The sequence below is a fragment of the Globicephala melas genome, chromosome 8, assembly GCF_963455315.2.
Source record: "Globicephala melas chromosome 8, mGloMel1.2, whole genome shotgun sequence".
NCBI classification, from domain to species: Eukaryota; Metazoa; Chordata; class Mammalia; order Artiodactyla; family Delphinidae; genus Globicephala; species Globicephala melas.
Window position 1 is genome coordinate 10,944,651 of NC_083321.1, and position 10,377 is coordinate 10,955,027.

Here is a 10,377-nt window from a genome sequence, read left to right on the forward strand (position 1 = left end):
TGTGCATCGTAGCACATAGTAAGTACCCAATAAAAGGCGCTTGTAATACCAATTGTGAGAATAGGTTATCTTGGGGAATTTGTTTGTTTGTTTGTTTTACTGAAGTAATCTCTTTCTCCTTTTGACTATCCATGTTGGGGTCAGGAGACAGATGACCACGAGGAACGGTGAGAGAGTCTGGCAGGAGTCTCCATTTGCAAAATGCACACAAAACATCATTTACCTAAAGCCAGAGGTGGAGGTAGGTGTCATGGACCATTTAAGTCTCTAGCAGTTTGGAGAAATATGTTTTCGATCATGAACTAGGAAAACACTTTCTTCTTCTCCAACACCTTCCACAGGGCATCTTTGATCTCTTTGCTCCTCAAACCGTAAATGAGAAGCTTTAGCATGGTGATCACCAGCAAACAGAACACAGATACCACCTCGTCTCTGCCGAGTAAGCAGCTGGAGCTGGGTCGCAGGTACGTGAAGAGGGCCATCCCAAACAACAGAGTCACGGCCGTCAGGTGCGAGGCGCATGTGTTGAAGGCTTTCCTTCGACCTTCCGCGGAGCAGATCTTCAAGAAAGCAGCCACTACGTAACTGAAGGAGCTGACGAGGATGAGGAATGGTGTGTCCCCAGCAGTGACCACCGCGAGGAACTTGCCCGCTTGACGGAAGAAAGTGTTAGAGCGAGAAAGTGCCAGGACTCAAAACCAGAAAATACAGATCAATGGAATAGGATCGAAAGCCCAGAGGTAAACCCACGCACATATGGCTGCCTTACCTTTGATAAAGGAGGCAAGAATATACAGAGGAAAAAAAAAAAGAATATACAGTGGAGAAAAGACAGTCTCTTCAATAAGTGGTGCTGGGAAAACTGGACAGCTACCTGTAAAAGAATGAAATTACAACACTCCCTACCATCATACACAAAAATAAACTCAAAAGGGATTAGGGACCCAAATGTAAGGCCAGACACTATAAAACTCTTAGAGGAAAACATAGGCAGAACACTCTATGACATACATCACAGCAAGATCCTTTTTGACCTACCTTCTAGAGAAATGGAAATAAAACCAAAAAAAAAAACAAATAGGACCTAATGAAACTTAAAAGCTTTTGCACAGAAAGGAAACCATAAAGAAGACGAAAAGACAACCATCAGAATGGGAGAAAATATTTGCAAATGAAGCAACTGACAAAGGATTAATCTCCAAAACATACAAGCAACTCATGCAGCTCAATATCAAAAACAAAAAAACAACCCAATCCAAAAATGGGCAGAAAACTTAAATAGACATTTCTCCAAAGAAGATATACAGACTGCCAACAAACACATGAAAGGATGCTCAACATCACTAATCATTAGAGAAATGCACATCAAAACTACAATGAGATATCATCTCATACCAGTCAGAATGGTCATTATCAAAAAATCTACAAACAATAAATGCTGGAGAGGGTGTGGAGCAAAGGGAACCCTCTTGCACTGTTGGTGGGAATGTAAATTGATACAGCCACTATGGAGAACAGTATGGAGTTCCTTAAAAAACTAAAAATAGAACTACCATATGACCCAGCAATCCCACTACTGGGCATATACCCTGAGAAAATCATAATTCAAAAAGAGTCATGTCCCAAAATGTTCATTGCAGCACTATTTACAATAGCCAGGACATGGAAGCAACCTAAGTGCCCATCAGCAGATGAATGGATAAAGAAGATGTGGCACATATATACAATGGAATATTACTCAGCCATAGAAAGGAATGAAACTGAGTTATTTGTAGTGAGGTGGATGTACCTAGAGTCTGTCATACAGAGTGAAGTAAGTCAGAAAGAGAAAAACAAATACCTTATGCTAACACATATATATAGAATCTAAAAAACAAAAAGAAAGAAAAAAAATGGTCAGAAGAACCTAGGGGCAAGACAGGAATAAAGATGCAGACCTACTAGAGAATGGACTTGAGGATACGGGGAGGGGGAAAGGTAAGCTGGGACGAAGTGAGAGAGGGGCATGGACGTATATACACTACCAAATGTAAGGTAGATGGCTAGTGGGAAGCAGCCGCATAGCACAGGGAGATCAGCTCGGTGCTTTGTGACCGCCTGGAGGGGTGGGATAGGGAGGGTGGGAGGGAGGGAGACACAAGAGGGAAGAGATATGGGGACATATGTATATGTATAACTGATTCACTTTGTTATAAAGCAGAAACTAACACACCATTGTAAAGCAACTGTACTCCAATAAAGATGTTAGAAAAAAAATAAATAAAGATGGCTTCACTCACATGAGAAAAAAAAAAAAAAAAAAAAAGTGCCAGGACTGGTGGGAGGTCACAGAAGAAATGCTTGACGATGTTGGGTCCGCAGAAGTGGAGCTGAAACATGAAGCTGGCTTGGACCAGGGAGCTCAGGAAGCCACTGACATAGGCCCCAACCACCATGCGTGTACAGAGGCCCTGGGACATGACAGCAGTGTACAGCAGGGGGGCTGGAAATGGTGGCGTATCGGTTGTACGCCATAGAAATCAGGAGGAAGCACTCAGTTAGACATATGCTGACAAAGAAAAAGAACTGAGCAGCACAGCCCAAGAATGATGTGGTCTTCTGCTCCTGGAAGACGTCAGTGAGCATTTTGGGAGCCAATGCGGAAGAGTAGCAAATGTCAACGAAGGACAGGTTGCTGAGGAAGAAGTACATTGGTGTGTGTAGGTGGGTGTCACCTCTGATCAGAAAGATGAGGGCCAGTTTCCAGGCGAGGGTCACAATATAGATGCCCAGGAAGGTCACAAAGAGGGGGGCCTGGAGTTCTGGATGGTCTGCAAATCCCAGGAGGATGAACATGGTCACTGACGAGCCGTTCCAGGCCTTGTGGACATGTTTCCCACGGACCACAAGGACGAGACGCAGACCTGGGATAATAATGATACTCCACAGGGCAGGCGATGTCTGCAAATCATTAAATGCACGAGAGGAAGGGCAGAGTATTACAGGAGGTACAACCTATGCAAAGATTCTCTCTCTCTCTTTCTCTCAGAAGGCAAATATCTTAAATATTTGCTTTTTAACATAATATAATATGGTTTATATGAACTTAAACTTTGGATTCAGACTCCTGTGATTAACTCCTGCCTCTACCTTTTAGTAGCTATGTCACTTTGGATGAGAAGTTAACATCTCTAGGCTTCAATATCCTTATCTTTAAAAAGGGTGACTTTATCTACTTCACATATTTGTTTTAAGAATAAAATAAAGCAAAGTGTATAAAGTGACAGACAATAGTAAGTCCACAGTGAAAACAGTTTTGTGTTTCCCAGGGGAATCACGCCATGCCCTGAAGTAACTATTTATCTGACATTATTCCAGTTTCAGTATTGGAATGGAGAAACCAACAGATGGACAGTATTCAGCTCTTCACTTGTGAAACAGTCAATCAGACATTTTGAATGTTTTTAATCCAAAGGATTAGGCCAGATGTGCATAGAAATGCTCTTAATTGTCAAATATTAGATCTGAATATACTAACGTGGTTCCAGTCTCAAATTTGTGTTCACTCTGAGCTCTCTAAGCTGTTCGTTAAGAATGAGGACTCTAGGGCTTCCCTGGTGGCACAGTGGTTAAGAGTCCGCCTGCCAATGCAGGGGACATTGGCTCGAGCCCTGGTCTGGGAAGATCCCACATGCCGTGGAGCAACTGGGCCCATGCACCACAGCTACTGAGCCTGCGCTCTAGACCCCACGAGCCACAACTGCTGAGGCCCGTGCGCCTGGAGCCCGCGCTCTGTAATGGGAGAGGCCATTGCAATGAGAGGCCTGCGCAGCGTAGCAATGAGTGGTCCCTGCTCGCCGCAACTAGAGAAAGCCTGCGCACAGCAACGAAGACCCAATGCGGCCAAAAAAAAAAAAAAAAAAAAAAATGTGGGCTCTGGATTTGGACTGCCTGGATTCAGTTTCCAGCTTTACTACTTAATAGATGTGTGATCTTGGACAGGTCACTTGAACTATCTATGACACTCTGTAAAATTAGAGATCATAATAGCACTTACCTTGTTATTAGAAACTATCATATCTATATATCTATCATCTATCTGTCATCTTTCTACTCTCCTTTAGGACATTCCTGGCCCATAGTAAGCATTCTACAAGTGTTTGTTGTTGCTATTGTTTAAAACCTAAATTGCAAACTATCCTCGACCAAATTCTTAGAATTTTCAATGTATGAAGCATCTTTCGAGATCGGGGACTTGATTCCATTCAATCCACATCTGTAAGAATTCCCATCACCACCTCACACATCCACACTACATCTCAGTCCACATCAATCAGAAGAGAACTCTGCCATTGGTCTCTGAAGCTGAGGTCCTGTCCCTGCAGGAGACTCTAGGAAAAGTGTGGTCAGAGGACTTGGCGGCTCATGGTGAATGACCCTTAAACGTTTGGAATATATCTTGATCCTTCTTCACGTCTTCACCTAAACAATTTGGAAATCAACCAAATTACCTTAACTGTCTTTTAAGCCATATTTTCAGCCTATTCTACCTAACTCTTAAAAATATAGTAAATCCCACAAATTTCATTTACTTTTCAAAAACAAAATGTTATTTTATGAATTTTAAAGCAATATGTGAGAACTGTAAAATAATTTGATCAGCAAACAACCGTGAAATACTAAACCTAAAAATCATGTGCAATTCCTCATCGACACACAAAAACCCTCCAAACTGGAAATTATGGCCTTCTAGCCCCTGAAATAAAAGCTTTTAATATTTTGGCCTGTTCTTCTCATGTGCAAGGATATGTATATATGTGTGGGTGTTTGTATCATAGTACACAGACCCTCTATAACTTACATATATTATAGAAAACATTCTAAGTTAGTAACTTCACAATTTGGGAAGTAACACTTTCTCTATTTGCTCTGAATTTTTCTGGCTCTCTTTAGGAGTGTGACCTCATTTTAATATCCCCAGTTTTTCATAAATCATTCCATATCTACCCATTGCCAGTCAAGGTCTCATTGACCTTCTTCACTTTCTTCTTGGTACTTGCACAGACAGATGCCCTTAGAATTGGGGTCCACCTTCTTCCCTCTCAATAGTTCCTACTACAGATTTTTCAGTGCTAAAATGCTCAAATTTGGATAGTGAGACAGTGTGAACCTCATTTTAGCCATCACCATGCCATCATTTGTGCAGTTTAGGAGATCTCTCACAATGCTAATCTTACCAATGTGGTTTTAAGATTTATCCTATGTTCAGAGGTTATGCATCTGTTTGTGAGAGGTATGTAGAGTTCTGAGAATCAAGAGAGGATTCTTTCCTCTTGAAGAAAAGCAAGGGACCCACAGCAAAGTTTAGCATGGTCTGCCACAGGTGGAGAGTCACATGGAGAAACTGAGAGCTAAACAGAAACAGCTGTGCTGGAGCCCTCACCCAATTCTGAGTAGGGGCCACCATTTAGCAAGTTAGGGACCTGAGGTTCGTGGTGTGGTTCAGGTTGTTTGGGGCAGCTATTCAGGTTAGCAGAAAAGGGATAAGGTAGTGGTTATGATTCTGGGTAGGCTTCAGGACAAGCCGGGTTCTAATCCTGACTCTGCCACTTGCCAGTGGTGGGATATTGAAAAACTCATTTCTCTGTTCTGAGTCTCACTTTCTCTATTAGCAAAACAGGGATAACAGTGACTACGGAGTTGTTTTAGGATCAGTTAACAGAGTTGTTTGAGGATCGCATGAGACAATGTGTGAAAGGTTCATGGGTCCTGAGATAGAATGTTTGCTTAATAAATTGGCACTGTGATTGCTATCAGCACTGAATTCTTTTTCTTTTTTTTTTTTCAGTACGCGGGGCTCTCACCATTGTGGCCTCTCCCGTTGTGGAGCACAGGCTCCGGACGCACAAGCTCAGTGGCCATGGCTCACGGGCCCAGCCGCTCCGTGGCACGCGGGATCTTCCCGGACCGGGGCACGAACCCGTGTCCCCTGCATCGGCAGGCGGACTCTCAACCACTGCGCCACCAGGGAAGCCCAGCACTGAATATTTTAATAACCTCAAATAATTATTTATGAAACTGAGCCTTTATTGGAAACAATTCCTCCTCATGTGATAGGTTAAAGTATGCTTTTCTTACAGAAAAAAGGAGTTCACTGATGGACCATATAGGATTGTAAGAGGTGTACAGGGGTGAGGTTGCAGAATTTGACGATCTGGAACTTGATGTGTCAACTGAAAGTCTGTTTTGAATGTTACCATTAGGAGGGAAAACTTTCATATTTAAGAATGAAATTTTCCATCCCCAGAAACAGAAAGTGAAGCTGGGCATATTGAAACAAGAGGAGAAGCTTATCCAGGGTTTTATTCTCACATATGCGTGCCCTGAATGTTATTCTAGACCATTAAATGGAAGTTATCTTAAGCGTTTATGAAGCACTTTACATCGCTGAACTCTGCTCACAAACAGGTGCTTCTTCCCTTGAGAAAGGAAATCTCCTTCATTCTTGCAGCAAACTCTGGGAGGTTCAGTTTGGTCTGAATCTGGACTCCCTATGATCCTGTGGTGTAGATATAATCAACACCAAGCCTATTTTACAGAGCTGAAGAGAGCTTGAGAGGCTCAGTGACTTTGTTGGATTTATACCTGCTGGGGCTGCATCTCTGTGAATAACACTAGCCTTCAAAGCCATGGTGAAGAGATAACAGTGCAGTAAAATGAACAATCTAGCACGTGGAAGACAGGCAGAGACTGATGGGATCTGGTAGCACTGATTTATAACTCAACTCATCTTTTATGAAAGATCTTCAAGAAAGTGTTAAATTTTATCACTAACTATGCCTAATCTGAGTTTAACAGATGCAGTTGGGAATGCAAGAAAAAAAATGCAATAATGACAAGGAAAACCTCAGCCAAACTAGTTTTCTGTGATCTTGCCATCCTTCCTGAGTTCATGAGCCCTCCTCCCCTCACTGGCAAGAGCCCAGTGCCCTCAAGGCTTGCCCTTCTAGGTCTGTCTATCATCTGGATGTACAAATGATTGACGGGACTGAATGAGTCCCTCTCCATGTAAGGTGAGAACTCAAAAGTGCCAAGACATTAAGATTCAGATGGCAAAATTCAAGTCATCAGTCAGAAGAGAGAAGAAAGTTTTCAGAGGTCTCTGCATTGTTTGGAAAATCTGCTATGCAAAGTCTGCCCCAATTACAGCCCTTTCAGACAACTTGTTAATAATTGGGGCCGTGTTCAAGGGCATAGAAGTTCCTTCAGAAATTTTATGTCTGCTTAATTCTATTCCTAGTTGCAAGGACTTAATATGGTTCCAGATGCCCATCAAAGGAGCACTAAGGAGAATCAAGATTGGGGCTGAATTTGGGCAAAACAGGTAGAATTGAGAGGTACAAGGGGAAAAAACTGAAAGCCAAATAACTCTTTCGTCATCTACATAGGCTCGTAGATCTAGGGTGCTCTCTAAGGTAAGATTAATATGGACATGAATATGAAAAGTAAAAGATGAATGACTGCACTTACCCCTCCCTCTTGTTGTGTCTGTCATTTAGCTTATACTTGTCTTGCGTTCTGCTTTGGAAGGAGCTAATCATGCTTCAGTACCTGCTTCCAGTACCCAAAGTGCTAACAAGTTTGAAGAGCAAGTTTGAGGTTGGTTTGTTCACCAAAGATAAAAATATCCACTTGTTGCCTAGAATGTGTGTTTGTGGGGAGAAAAGTAGAGGGAAAAGATGTATCGGGAGAAGAAGGAGAGGATGTAATCTTTAAGAATCTCTTCTGGTATCAACTAGTGTCTGCATTTGAGGTCATTTTGGAAGTTTTAAAACCTGGGGTTGGGGGTGAATTTGAGAAAAAGGGCTTTTTCTCTCTCCTTGGAGATGTTTTATTACATTTGCCCTGGAGGGTCTTTTTTTTTTAAAGAGAAAGGAATGTATCACCCAAACTTCACAGATTTGTAGCTAAGTGGTCTCTGGGGTGGAATGGAGAACACATATTCACATAAATGCTCTGAAGACAATGCTTATTAAGCTCTATCCCAGTGGCCAGGTCCTCCGATCCCCCAAGGCTAATCAAGATCTCTTCTGGTACTTGGTGATCAAACTCAGGATAGCAGCAGAACACAAAGGATAAGATAAACACTTACTCTGTAGAAGAAAACATGATTGTATATATATATATATTTTTTTTTTTAGAAAGTTACTTCTTGTTTATATCTATATAATATATACCCCCAGAAATAATTGTATTGTGTACACACGTTGCATATAAGTATGCAATGTGTATATACACATGTATTCACATTTACTTTCTTCCACTCCTTCATAGAACCTCTTTGGCCTGAAATATGTTAGATGAATGGGAACTCAATCTTATCAAGCTCCTACCGTGTGCTAAGCTATGCGCTAACTGTGCTGGGTGCTTTATGTGTGTTAACTTACTAAATACTCCAAAATCCCCCTTGAAGAGGAGGAAACCGAAATTTGGAGAAGCTAAATAAGTTGCTCAAAATCTTATAGTTGCTTAGGGATTGGTTCAATATTTGAACCCATGACTATGTGACACCAAATCCTGCATATGAATATATGGTACATGTTGTTGTTTTCTTTATTATATTTGTTGTGATGATTGTGATCAGTGGTCTTTTTTTTAAATAAATTTATTTATTTATTATTTATTTTTGGCTGCATTGGGTCTTCGTTGCTGCGCATGGGCTTTCTCTAGTTGCGGTGAGCGGGGTCTACTCTTTGTTGCAGAGCATGGGCTCCAAGCACGTGGGTTTCAGTAGTTGTGGCACAGGGGTTCAGTAGTTGTGGCTCGAGGGCCCTAGAGCACAGGCTCAGTAGTTGTGGCACATGGGCTTAGTTGCTCTGTGGCATGTGGGATCTTCCCAGGCCAGGGCTCAAACCCATGTCCCTTGCATTGGCAGGCAGATTCTTAACCACTGCGCAAACCAGGGAAGTCCCGTGATCAGTGGTCTTTGATGTTACTACCATGACTCACTGAAGACCCAGATGATGGTTGTCATTTTTTAGTAATAAAATATTTTTATTTTTTAAAATTAATTAATTAAAAAAATTTTTTAAAATATTTTTAATTTTTATTTAAAAAAATTTTTAACATCTTTATTCTAGTATAATTGCTTTACAGTGTTGTTAGTTTCTGCTGTATAACAGAGTGAATCAGCTATATGTATACATATATCTCCATATCTCCTCCCTCTTGTGTCTCCCTCCTATTGTCCCTATCCCACACCTCTAGGTGGTCACAAAGTACAGAGCTGATCTCCCTGTGCTATGCAGCTGCTTCCTACTAGCTGTCTATTTAATATTTGGTAGTGTATATATGTCAATGCTACTCTCTCACTTCGTCCTAGTTTACACTTCCCCCCTCCCCCGCCACCACGTCCTCAAGTCCATTCTCTACGTCTGTGTCTTCATTCATGTTCTGCCCCTAGGTTCCTCAGAACCATTTCTTTTTAGATTCCATATATATGTGTTAGCATACAGTATTTGTTTTTCTCTTTCTGACTTACTTTATATGACAGACTCTAGGTCCATCCACCTCACTACAAATAAATCAATTAAAAAATTGTTAATTTAATTAAAAATTTTAATTAAAATTTTAATTAAATTAACTTAAATTTAAATAAAAAAATAATTTTAATACATTTTTTAATTTTTAAAATTAAAAATATTTTTATATCTTTTAAAATATTTTTAAATTAAGGCATGTACATAGCTTTTTTAGACATAATGCTATTGAACACTTATACACTACAGAATAGTGTAAACATAAATTTTATGTACACTGGGAAACCAAAAAATTCTTGAGACTCCCTTTACTGTGATTTCCACTTTATTGCAGTGGTCTGGAATCAAACCCACAATATCTCCGAGGTATTCCTGTATTCCCCCAGGATTTTCCCCCAATAAATCGACAATATCTCTCAAGCTTGGGAGGAATAACCTCTCTTCTAAAAGGTTAGAGTTTGCACTTGTTCTCCTGGAGCATGCTGATTTTGAATCTAATAACAGGCTGGTAGCAATAAAGCCTGGTTTGGTGGGTCTGGACATAAATAGGCATCCTCTTGCAAGGCAATTGCTTCACATGAGGTTAAGAAATGCCACTGAGCAAGGAATGGCTGGTCTCTTCAGAGAGGTTAAGAGGGATTGCCTCATGGCTAGAGAAGCTCAGGGTAATTCGGGAGTTCAAGATTACCAGCTTCATTTGAGCCTACTAATAAGTCCCTGGTCCGAATCTCAGGGTCTTGTTCTTTTTCAAACATGTCATTACATTAACTTAAGAGGCTCTGCAACCCGCACAGTTAAACTGGGTCCTGATTTTAAGTCTTATCGACCCTGAATCTACAATAAATAAAATATTTATTTT

At 40.9% G+C, this 10,377-nt stretch overlaps 1 protein-coding gene across 1 annotated transcript; it reads right to left on the reverse strand.

Moving 5' to 3' along the window:
* Nucleotides 1-302: 302 nt before the first annotated feature.
* On the reverse strand, nucleotides 303-10,273 carry OR5A1 (olfactory receptor family 5 subfamily A member 1). The gene is given in 4 exon segments (XM_070046209.1): nucleotides 303-676; nucleotides 2,300-2,480; nucleotides 2,482-2,903; nucleotides 10,207-10,273. Coding segments are annotated over 4 exon segments (1,044 nt in total).
* Nucleotides 10,274-10,377: the final 104 nt, after the last annotated feature.